This window comes from Ranitomeya imitator, chromosome 3 (assembly GCF_032444005.1).
Source record: "Ranitomeya imitator isolate aRanImi1 chromosome 3, aRanImi1.pri, whole genome shotgun sequence".
In the NCBI taxonomy this organism is placed as follows: Eukaryota; Metazoa; Chordata; class Amphibia; order Anura; family Dendrobatidae; genus Ranitomeya; species Ranitomeya imitator.
This window is the reverse complement of record NC_091284.1, coordinates 126,182,203-126,195,054: the sequence shown is the minus strand read 5'-3', so window position 1 is coordinate 126,195,054 and position 12,852 is coordinate 126,182,203. Positions and strand designations below refer to the sequence as shown.

The following is a 12,852-nucleotide window of genomic DNA, read 5'->3' as shown; positions in this document are numbered from 1 at the left end:
AAGGGGATAACAGTCAGCTGGAAATATGAGCGTGAATGCTTACTGAGATCATTAACATTTTATATATTTAGCCAAAAACTGCCAGCATATTGCAATTGTGAACTGCTTACTGTCATAATCTCTTCTATGCATTCATTGCACAGATTAGGATTGAAGGAGAATGAGCACGTTCTTTGTACTATACGTGTAGACAGTAATGGAGTCATCACTCTAAAACCTGACGTCACTGGAACTAAAGGGCCATACAGGTAACACGAGTGCTGTATCTTACACTGAAATCTCTGAATGTCTGACTTTTACAGGAGTACTGCAATTTAACCAAATAGAATTAGAAAATAGACCAACATTGTTTGCACCCCATCTCTATTCTCTTTGTACTGATTTATGGTTTTTCGAGGAAGGGGCTACTTATTTATTGTATAAAACCTTTTTATCTCTGTGACCCGAATAAGAGATTGTCCCAATATTGTATAGATGTGAGCGTACGGGCCTATAATACACCTCTTAGCTGCCCTTTACTTGTCTTAAGGCTGGAGGTGGAGACTCACAAGCGGGAACTATGGAGGTTCTCTGTGCAGCATGTCTCCGAGTCAGTCCAACAAGAAGAGCAGGAGCGGGAAGAGATTCTCTATAGAGATGTGAGTAAAGGGTTATCCTCCATAATTATTCACTATAAGTCTGTGATTGGTGAGTGTCTGATGCCTGGGACCCACACCCCACTGCCGAGAAAAGGGCTGTCAGAGACCCATCTGAATGGAGTGAGTGTACACAAGTGTGACCATCTCCATTCTCCTCTATAGATCGATGGCAGCGGTACTACAAATGGAGCAGTGCTCACGCATGCACAATACTCCGTCACTGTGGAGAAAAAAACCTGCATCACACAGCCAAATATTATACATTCATCTTCGGCTAAGCAAAATATTCAAGACTGGACCTAAGCTTCTTAGTTTAGACTTTGATCACATTGTATAAGCCCCCTCCTATGATAATGTAGCACCCCTGAGTGGGCCCATACTCTGTTAGGCGTAGTGCTGCATGGCGGCAACCACAACACTGCTGGCAGGTGGAGTGAACCCAGATCCCCCACACCACCCATGCCTCTATGCAAAGTCCCAGGGTTTTGGGTCACACCACCCCATAGACACAGCACCACAGCAACAATGGCTGCTACACAGCACCAGCACCAAGTAAACTGAACTGAAAACTCTATATTCCATACAGTGACTTGTGAAAGTATTCACTCCCTTGGCTTTTTACCTGTTTTGTTACTTTACAACCTGTGCTTAAATCTTTTTGTAATCTGATTTGTGTGTGATGCATTAGCATCATCATAAGTGTCTGAGCACCTGACTTACACACCCCAAATCCAGCAGCCACAGGAGACCGACTGAGCAGCCATTGGCCGGATCTCCTATATTGTAGCATCCTGAGCGGTGAGCTGGGCATATGTTATGAACTGGTGATTTAGAACCACAATGGACCTGGTGGTTAAGAGCACAGAAAATGACCTGATAGTTACTAATAACATAGGACGAGCTCTGAGACGTGGGAACTCTGCTGACCGCAATCCCTAATCCTATCACACCACACTAGAGGTAGCCATGGAGCACTCCTGACCAGACCTAGGCGCCTCAGCACAGCCTGAGAAACTAGCTAGCCCTGAAGATAGAAAAATAAGCCTACCTTGCCTCAGAGAAATTCCCCAAAGGAAAAGGCAGCCCCCCACATATAATGACTGTGAGTAAAGATGAAAATACAAACACAGAGATGAAATAGATTTTAGCAAAGTGAGGCCCGACTTACTGAATAGACCGAGGATAGGAAAGATAGCTTTGCGGTCAGCACAAAAACCTACAAACAACCACGCAGAGGGCGCAAAAAGACCCTCCGCACCGACTAACGGTACGGAGGTGCTCCCTCTGCGTCCCAGAGCTTCCAGCAAGCAAGACAAGCTAATATAGCAAGCTGGACAGAAAAAATAGCAAACAAAAATAACACAAGCAGAACTTAGCTTATGCAGGGAAGACAGGTCACAAGAACGATCCAGGAGAGAGCAAGACCAATACTGGAACATTGACTGGAGGCCAGGAACAAAGAACTAGGTGGAGTTAAATAGAGCAGCACCTAACGACTTAACCTCGTCACCTGAGGAAGGAAACTCAGAAGCCGCAGCCCCACTCGCATCCACCAGAGGAAGCTCATGGACAGAACCAGCCGAAGTACCACTCATGACCACAAGAGGGAGCTTGACCACAGAATTCACAACAGGCATACAGCCTGGGGTTTCCAGTTCACAGCTGTGGAGGAAGCCAGGCTCGGAGATACCATTCTCCCTGTCAGAGCTCACACAGTGTTCCGTGGGCAGTGGCAATAAGCACAGATCTGTAGCCTGGTGTTAGTAGTACCAGTGCTCATTGCCACTGTCACCACAGTGTTCAGAGCACAGCAGTGAAATCATCACATTGCTGTGCTATGAACACTGACTCCGCTCTGCTTAGTCAGTGTAAGCCTCATTTGGACATCCCTGCATTATAGACATCTGAGTGTGGCTTTACACTGACTCAGCAGAGCCATGTATCTAATACTATCACATGTGACACAGTCTGTGTATCTCATCCTATCATGTGTGATACAGTCCACTGAGCCGTGTATCTAGTCCCATCATGTGTGATACAGTCTGCTGAGCCATGTATCTAGTCCCATCATGTGTGATACTGTCTGCTGAGCCATGCATCTAGTCCCATCATGTGTGCTACAGTCTGCTGAGCCGTGTATCTAGTCCCATCATGTGTGATACAGTCCACCGAGCCATGTATCTAGTCCCATCATGTGTGATACAGCTGCTGAGCCATGCATCTAATCCCATCATGTGTGATACAGTCTGCTGAGCCATGTATCTAGTCCCATCATGTGTGATACAGTCTGCTGAGCCATGTATCTAGTCCCATCATGTGTGATACAGCTGCTGAGCCATGTATCTAGTCCCATCATGTGTGATACAGTCTGCTGAGCCATGTATCTAGTCCCATCATGTGTGATACAGTCTGCTGAGCCATGTATCTAGTCCCATCATGTGTGATACAGCTGCTGAGCCATGTATCTAGTCCCATCATGTGTGATACAGTCTGCTGAGCCATGTATCTAGTCCCATCATGTGTGATACAGTCCACTGAGCCATGTATCTAGTCCCATCATGTGTGATACAGCTGCTGAGCCATGCATCTAATCCCATCATGTGTGATACAGTCTGCTGAGCCATGTATCTAGTCCCATCATGTGTGATACAGTCTGCTGAGCCATGCATCTAATCCCATCATGTGTGATACAGTCTGCTGAGCCATGTATCTAGTCCCATCATGTGTGATACAGTCTGCTGAGCCATGTATCTAGTCCCATCATGTGTGATACAGCTGCTGAGCCATGCATCTAATCCCATCATGTGTGATACAGTCTGCTGAGCCATGTATCTAATCCCATCATGTGTGATACAGTCTGCTGAGCTATGTATCTAATCCCATCATGTGTGATACAGTCTGCTGAGCCATGTATCTAATCCCATCATGTGTGATACAGTCTGCTGAGCTGTGTATCTAATCCTATCATGTGTGATAGTCTGCTGAGCCATGTATCTAGTCCTATGATGAGTGATAGTCTGCTGAGCCATGCATCTAGTCCCATCATGTGTGATACAGTCTGCTGAGCCATGTATCTAATCCTATGATGAGTGATAGTCTGCTGAGCCATGCATCTAATCCCATCATGTGTGATACTGTCTGCTGAGCCATGTATCTAGTCCCATCATGTGTGATACAGTCTGCTGAGCCATGTATCTAATCCCATCATGTGTGATACAGTCTGCTGAGCCATGTATCTAATCCCATCATGTGTGATACAGTCTGCTGAGCCATGTATCTAATCCCATCATGTGTGATACAGTCTGCTGAGCTGTGCATCTAATCCCATCATGTGTGATACAGCTGCTGAGCCATGTATCTAATCCCATCATGTGTGATACAGCTGCTGAGCCATGTACCTAATCCCATCATGTGTGATACAGCTGCTGAGCTGTGCATCTAATCCCATCATGTGTGATACAGTCTGCTGAGCAGAATATCTCCATGCGTCCACATGTCACTATCACTTTTGCAGTGATCAACAATATCGCTCTGCAGTGTAATCCAAAACGTTCTCCTCTCCCCTCCTTTTGCACACACCCAGAAGGAGAGGGGAGTGGTGATGTCAGACACATGCGAGCAGACCCCGCCCACTTTTACTGCAGCCGTAAGGCGTGCTAGCACTACACTAGATTTTCACAGCAAACATCAGCTGCTCCCCCTAGTGTTTAAAAGTTGAAAATATAAAAAAAAATTTTTTAGATCTATAACATTCACACTTTTTTTTTTTTTTTAATTAAAACATTAAGACTTAAATTTTCTAAACAATAAAAAAAAATTGACACATTCCCTTTAAAGAAAATGGTAGAAGAATATAATAGTTAACTATGGGAAATATCGAAGTGCAGCCTGAAAACATTGGCATTTTTAAGAAATTAAATCTGAGCTCTGATTGGTTGCTGTGGGCAATTAAACAGTTTTAGGATGTTTTTTTTTTTTTTATAAATGAGGCTTAATGTTTTTCTTTGTTTACAGCAAAGCAGCTAAACCTTCTATGAACCGAACGACCCTCGTGCATACAATATCTCAGCACGTTGTAATAGTTAATTAATTTGCAGAGTTTTTCACAGTGGATAAAGAGAAACCTTTCCGTTCCGGACGTCCTTTTCATCTCAGGTCGCCCTCTGTTTAGACGCTCTCCGGCTTTCTCTGCGGACACTTTTGATTGGGGCGGAGCAGTAACTTGTTTTTTCTTCTGCGTTTCCTATCGTGTGATTTATTTTCCAGTTGTACGGTAGGCATAAAGAATACCTGAACAACCTGGTGGGCTCCGATTTTGAGATGGTAAGTTACCCTGTGTCTGCTGCCTTTACATGGAACAGTTACAGCTGTTTTCGGTATATCCCTTGTGAAGGAACATCATGCACATAAAATAAAGAAAATTCTTTGCACTTCCTCTTTTAATTTCATATTTTGCTTGATCTTATGTCGTCCTATATTGGATTCGAAAAAAGATACTGAAAAAAAAAAGATAAAAAAAAAAAAAAAATCTTCTGTTTGTGATCCTGTAGGTCCGCTGCGCCCACCTTCTTTTTTTTCTCATTGTCCTTCGTCTGACCTTAAGACATTAGGTTGCAGGAATCTTCCCCCTTCGGCTTACTTACAGTAGGACAAAAAAATAATAAATTAAAAATACTTGCAAAATGTCCTTTTATTTCATGTATATTACAGGGAACCTGCTTCCAGGTTTTTGCTTCCTAACATGAAGCGGAGACCCTGATTCCAGCAATGTGTCACTCACTGGGCTGTTTGCTGTAGTTTTTATAAAATCACAGTTGATTATCACTAGTGGATTAGTAAACCCTCTGACATGTAGCCTTGCATATTCATGAGCTCTGTATATGTCCGCCTCCACCACTTTCTGCTTACACCAATCTGTCAATCAGTCGTGTGGACGAGGTTATACACCGCTCATCATTCGGAGTATTGGTAGATTCTTCAGCAAAGAAACTGTTGATCTTACAAAAAATTCAACACACAGACCAGTAAATGATAACTTGCTGGAATCAGGGTCTCTGTCCCTACATCATGCTGTGATCAAGTGAGGCAGCTAGTGACAGATTCCAATTATACACCAAAATCTCAAACTGTGTGCGCAAATATTCATCAGGCAAAATTAGTGACGCTTTCTAAGCTGGATTTTTGGCGAAGGTTGTTTGATGAATTCCCCCCTCTGTGTTCTCCTTTCTTGGTTGCACAGTTGACCTTTGTTATAGGTCATAATATTACTCGAAACAATACAGTGTTATACGTTTTGTTATTAAATAAGAAAAAGAACCATTTTCTCTTTGCAGCCGCCTACTGGTGCTTTGCGACTTTTTATAAATGGAGAAATCGGTGAGTTCCTGAATGAGCTACTTTGTGACTTATTACTATTATTCAGCTCATTATTGGGCGCGCAGTGGGCAGTTACTGGTTATAGATTGTGACTATAAGATCTTTTCTGTAGAATATTTTTGGACATTCGCATTCAGACAAGGAGGAATTTCAATTTTCTGCGTCTGCAGTGTCATGTTGTGCGTTTTCCATGTGAAAAGTTGTCCTGCACTACTCCTTATAATAAAACTACACTCAGTAAAGCATTCTGTCTCTCTGTGCTCTTCCTCAGCGTGGCACAGCCGTTTTATATGGGCAGTCATACCCTCAGATCAGCAGCCTATAGGTTGCTGTGCGGGCGTCTAGGGTGTGGGCACACAACGTCTTTAAGATGCTGGTGCACCTGCCTTAGGCTACTTTCACGCATCAGGTTTTCGCTGTCAGGCTCAATCCGGCTAAATTAAAAAAGAAAAACAGATCTGGCGAATGTTGCAGGGGGATCCGTTTTTTTCCCCCATAGACTTGTATTAGTGCTGGATTGCACCGCATGACATTGTGTTTTGTCCGGTTTTCGCGCCGTTTCTGGAAAAAACGTCCATAACAACGGCTGTTTGCTAGAATGGAAGCATATGGGAGCCGGAAGGTGCCGGATCCGGAAAATGACGGATTCCGGCTCCGGATTCCGTTTTTTTTTTTAAACTGAGCATGCTCCAAATTTTTTTTCAGCCAATTATCTGGATATGCTAGTCTGATCCATCGCATCAGTTTTTCACAATCAGCGCCGGATCCGTTTTTTCCAGCATTCGCCGGATTGTGCTTGATGCAAAAATCCTGATGTGTGAAAGTAGCCTAACCGATTCAGGAAAAAAAATGGCAGTCTTTTTTTTTTTTTTTTTTTGCTTTAAAGGCAGTTTTGCCGTCACTTTTACAGCAGCTGGACTGCCGGACTTTTTTTTCTACATAGTTTAAAGTAAAGCTGGCAAGTGGCCCGAAGAATGAGCGAGCCTCTACTCCTAGCGGCTCTATGGTTTCTGAAACCCCAAAGCTGTCAGGAGAAGTAACAAAAGACTGAGCACCAATTACAACCATACCCAGCGCTCACGTCTTCTTATAAGAAATGCACCAAAAAGCCTGACATCACAAAAGACCATGAAGCTCGGAAACATGCTGCTGATATTTGTTTTTTTTTTTTACTGTTGTGTTCAACCATTTTTTTGTACCTTTTTATACCACTTTATCAATAAAGTGATTACTTTACCAAGATTGTGTTGTTCGGATTGTTGCTATTACTGGATTATTTAGCCGTGCACTTGATCGGGTGAGCTGATTGCTTCTTTTTCACATTTTCTAGACTGAGCGTGTGCACAGCAGTGATGTTTTTACATTGCTGTGCATTTTGTGCACTTTTTCAGGCGGGTTCCAGGTAGAATGCATCTGAAAAAGCTGTCGCGTGTGTACACACACTAATATTAGTCGTCAGCGCAGTTTAGACGCTGGATCCACTACGAAACAATAATCTGTTGTTACTGCGATGACGACCGCTATAATTTTCATAGACCTACAATAATGTGGCCACTAGCGCATGTATAACAATTTAATAGGGCCACTATGGACGATGTGACCCCACAAACGTTAAATACAGATCATTGGATGCAGACGCTAAGTAATAGGTTGTTAGTACTGATGAGCCAGCGTGCTCGGATTATGTGTTCTCCGAGTATCTCCTATAGCCGGCGTTGGGCAGTGCATGGCAGTGACCTCATGCGCCACCCGCGTCCGTCACGCTGAGATAAGTAGGGAGCCGGGGACTCTGCGTCCCGCTGTGTATTTCACCTGAATGGGTTATACATTGCTCCGCGTTTTGAGCACTGCTAGATCTGCAACAGAAAAAGCAATGACACATCAGTGGAATCAGGGTCTCAGCCCCTACATTCTGCTCTCAGATTGCATAGCACAAACCTGCTGACAGATTCCCTTTATGTGATTACTTGACATTTTAGAGCAGCTCGTTTTCAGTTTAACATTTTATTCTGTTCCTAATGTTTTTTTTTTCTCACCCCAGTGTCTGCACATGGATATGAATATGATAACCTCTATGTTCATTTCTTCATGGAGCTACCAAAACGTAAGTATCTGAGTAACCTGAAGTTTTTCATTCTTTCCAGAAATGCAGGACACATTAGGACAGGAATTCAGGAGTTTCTATAAGGGAACAAGAGCGACGTGGGCCCAGCAACTGATGCCTGTAACTGTGCATTCCCATCCATATGTGTAAAAGGCTAATTATTGGAATAGAACTAAATACTCTGTATGTTCTTTGTCTTCCCTAGGACGGGGTTAGGGCTTATATGGCCAATGTCACAATTTAACCCCAGCTTCAAAAAAAGATGATCTAATATGTAAAAGTCTATTTTTCTGATGCTTCCATATTAGTTCTTTCACTTCTCTTTCAGACTGGTCCAGTCCTGCCTTCCAGGAACTTTCAGGTGTAACCCAAAGCTGCAGATCTAAAGCTGATGAAAGGGTGAGTATCTGCTGACGGATTTCATGGGCAGTATTGCTCGCCTATTGCTAGAATGAAAGCGATTATCCCATGATGGGTTATGGTATTTCTTTCACCCCTACAATACACTTATTGTTCATAGCAGACATAAGTTTGATGCAAAGTTGTTGTTTTTTTTTCTGGATAAAAAGTAAAGTGTCACACCTAGACCAAAGTATAGAAGTTGTGATACAGATTTATGCCAATGAACCAAGATTTTTTTTTTATATGTATTTTTTTAAAGGCTTTCTTTTCCATATTTTCTAGCACAATGAAAATATGAACAATGACAACCATTAGAAGCAATAAGTATAAGCCAGTTCACTGTCTGATCTTAGTTCAGTATTATGTAGTTGCATAAAACAAATTAACAACTAAAGAATCATATCCATACAACCTCATACACAATCATACCGGTCCCCATGACATCAATCCTCCCCCAAAATGTCATTAAATGTAATTTCCTACCCCAATATGCAGTAGGAGTAGTAATAATAATAGCAAATGCCTCCAATTAGACATATAGTATAGTTCTTCTGATTAGCTATTTTGCTTGCCCTATGTGCAGGACTTTGCAGTAGATTAGGAATCCATGCTTACACTGCTAACAACTAGCTAATCATCACCGTTTAAGTCGTTTGTGGTTGAAACCGTGGATAGCTAAGCTACTGCAATGCCAGCACATGGGGTAAGTGACATAGCGAATCAGATGAACTATACTACATTTCTAATTGGAGGTATTTGCTGATAGTATTATTATTACACCTACTACATATTGGGATAGGATCTTGGAGATGGGAATACGCCTTAGACAGACATATAATAGAAAGAAATCGGAGAATGGATGCGCCTGCCGGGAATTGGTCTGCACTTTTGTGCTTCTTCTGAAAACTCTACGTTTCGGCTGTATCTGCCATTCCCAGCTCTGTGTATCTGCCATTCCTGGCGTTCTGAGTAATTTACATGTAAGACATAATTTCTGCCCCATGGTCACAGCTTAATCTGTCGTCCTCCAGGAAAACGTTGCCCATTTCTGCCATCCTTTCAGTTTTGAGATCTTTCTGTCAGAAGAAGTGGAATCCGAGGGTAGGTCGTTGGCTAAAAAGCGAAGCTCTTCTGTGCGTAGAAAATGTCCGAAGTGCACATCTCCTCATTGTTCATTTCAGATCTCCCACAATGGCCAGTTTTATATTTTGAGGTCCTTTCTCTGGACTTTTGGCAGAGATATCGTGTTGAAGGCTATGGATCGGTTGTGCTCCCACAGACCCCAGGTAAGGAACCGAATAAAGGAGCTGCTCACACTTCGTCCTGTGCTCGGACTCTACAGAATATTTCATAAGAACAGACCTTCTCCAATTACAGCATCAATGTAATTCCTTAAAGGGCTGTTCTTACTATATATTCTGTGTATTCTGCATGATCATAGATTTAGAGCATAAAATAGGGACTGAGAAGAGAAAGTAAATCCTGATTTCCCAGTGTCTATCCCTTATCTATCTATCTATCTATCTATCTATCTATAATAATTGAACATCTTAATAAATAGGTATCGTCTGATAGTGTAAATACAAGTCATTTTGCAATTTACTGCTTATTAAATTTTTAAGCCATTCTGAAGATATCAACGCTTCTTTATGTTTACAGCATGTTGCCATGGAGACCGGCCACTGGCAGCTAGGCAGCAGGACACATGCCATGGTTACAAGCTTTTTCTGTTGACCTTGTAAGCACTCTTTTAATGCTGGCCAGGATCGCTGGACCTCAATGTTAAAAACGCTATAAAACCGCAAAAAAAACAGCATACAATATGCATCCCATCATTTTGAATGAATTCTGTATTTTTTGTGCACATGATGCGTTTTTTTCCGCGAAAAAAACGCATCGAGGTAAAAAACGTAGCATGTTCATTAATTTTGCGGGGTTTTTTTTGCGGATTTCCCACTATAAAATGCATTGGGAAATGTCCGGGAAAAAAACGCATCAAAAATGCGCAAAAAACGCATGCAGATTTCTTGCAGAAAATGTCAGGTTTTTCTCAGGAATTTTCTGCAAGAAATCCTGAACGTGTGCACATAGCCTAAATCCCGACAAGCTTCAACACTACGTTTACACGATAGACAAGGGTGGTCGGTCTCCTAGGCAATGAGCTGTAAACAAAAAAAAAAGTGTTACTATCTTAAGAACAACTGCAAAAGTGCTTGTTCTCTATAAAGGGAATCTATCAGCAGGTTTTTGCTATGTAATATGAGAGCAGCATCATGTAGGTAGGAGCAAAGACCCTGATTCCAGGAATGTGTCACTTGTTAGGCAGCTTGCTGTAGTTTCAATACAATCAGTGTTTTATCAGCAGAAGACTAGGTCTAACGTGCAGGTCGGACAGGCTAATCTCTACAACCCCACCCCTGATTGGCTGCTTGCTGACAATGCACAGTGTAGACAGAAAGCTGCTAATCGGGTGGGGGAGGGGGTTATACACAGCTCAGCATTCATAACACTGCTACACCTACAGCAGAGAAAACAGGGATCCTATCAAAATTGCACCAAGTTGTCCAGTAATTGACAGCGCTGGAATCAGGCTCTCTGCCCCTACATCATGCTGCTCTCAAATTCCATAGCAAAAACCTGCTGACAGATTCTCTTTAACGGTGCAGCAGATTTATTTTATGTATGTATTTTGCAAGTGAAAGGTTGTCCCAGCATAAACATTGATGACAAATTGCTAGGATATGGCATTACTATCCAGTCAATGAGGACCCCACCATTGTGATCACTGTCAGTCACTGGAATGAAGTCGCTCCGGAGCTAGGGAAGACTTGTGTCTCTGTAGCTGTTTTTGTTGTTTTATTTGTATACTGTTCATGATTTAAAGCCTGTGGAATTCCTCAGACTATTAAACGTGTGTACATACCTAATAGGGTTAGTGTTTTTATTAGTCAGTGAATGTGTAAGAGAATGTATATTTATGCCTAAAAATGGCATTATTTTGTAATTTTAGTATTTGTTTGATTATTGTACATCTCTCTAATGTATTAGTGTACTTTATATGCTAATACTTTGTCGTCTCAATTTGATACAGCTTATTGCTATACGGTAACACTAGAGCAGTCTTGGTATACAAACCTTCTTAGGATCCTTGGACTGAATGCAAAGGACTTTTCCAGTCCCCAGTCATAGAGGAGCCCAGAGGATAATTTGCATTGATCATGTCTTGGTCATTTTTGACCAAAGCAATCATAGGGTTAAACACCAAGGAACAGAGATCATTTTAATCCCCTCCAGGAGATCAGGAGTAAGCTGTAAGACTGCCTAATGACAGCTGTAAACCACCTATTGCCGGTCATTAAGTGGTTAATTTCTGTGTGTGTTGTAATTCCCATTGGTGATACCATAGTCAGTAGCTGCCCAGAAGTTACTTAGTGTTACTGGGAATTTACAGTGGAGAATTACACTAACTCTCCTACTCTGTGCACAGGAATGCACAACATCACAGCACAAACATGGCGACCTGTGGAACAGGGAACAGTATCTGAGCTCCGAAGGTTTTTCATAGGCGGCTCTCCTGAACTGGAGGACATGACTTATGCCAGGATACCCGGTACCTTTCAGGTAAAATGCATTGTTTCTATAAGCTGCCTCTTTTCTACAAATACAAAAGGATAGAGCAACATTTCTCACCCGTGTAGTCTGACTTTCACAGAGAGAGATTGAATGGAGAAGATGGGGAATGCTCTTTTCTTTTCTTTTTTCACATCTGAAAAAATCTGACCACCATCTGACTGCCCCTGGATCACCCTCTGGTCACACCTTGTGACTACCCTCTGACCACATCCTCTGACTACCCCCGATCGCACTCTGACTACCCCTGATCGCACTCTGACTACCCCTGATCGCACTCTGACCAACCCCTGATCACACTCTGACCAGCCCCTGATCGCACTCTGACCAGCCCCTGATCGCACTCTGACCAGCCCCTGATCGCACTCTGACCAGCCCCTGATCGCACTCTGACCAACCCCTGATCGCACTCTGACCAGCCTCTGATCGCACTCTGACCAGCCCCTGATCGCACTCTGACCAGCCCCTGATCGCACTCTGACCAGCCCCTGATCGCACTCTGACCAGCCCCTGATCGCACTCTGACCAACCCCTGATCGCACTCTGACCAGCCCCTGATCGCACTCTGACCAGCCCCTGATCGCACTCTGACCAGCCCCTGACCGCACTCTGACCAGCCCCTGACCGCACTCTGACCAGCCCCTGACCGCACTCTGACCAGCCCCTGACCGCACTCTGACCAGCCCCTGACCGCACTCTGAC

General features: G+C 43.1%; 1 protein-coding gene across 1 annotated transcript in view; it reads left to right on the top strand.

The window, feature by feature from the left end:
- Positions 1-12,852, top strand: part of MKS1 (MKS transition zone complex subunit 1) — a 57,070-nt gene that overhangs the window by 20,389 nt on the left and 23,829 nt on the right. The window contains exons 7-15 of the mRNA XM_069761393.1: positions 144-248; positions 530-638; positions 4,905-4,961; positions 5,972-6,014; positions 8,056-8,118; positions 8,447-8,517; positions 9,552-9,621; positions 9,702-9,806; positions 12,008-12,141. Coding sequence (XP_069617494.1) covers positions 144-248; positions 530-638; positions 4,905-4,961; positions 5,972-6,014; positions 8,056-8,118; positions 8,447-8,517; positions 9,552-9,621; positions 9,702-9,806; positions 12,008-12,141 — 757 coding nt within the window. The remainder of the gene's footprint in view (positions 1-143; positions 249-529; positions 639-4,904; positions 4,962-5,971; positions 6,015-8,055; positions 8,119-8,446; positions 8,518-9,551; positions 9,622-9,701; positions 9,807-12,007; positions 12,142-12,852) is intronic.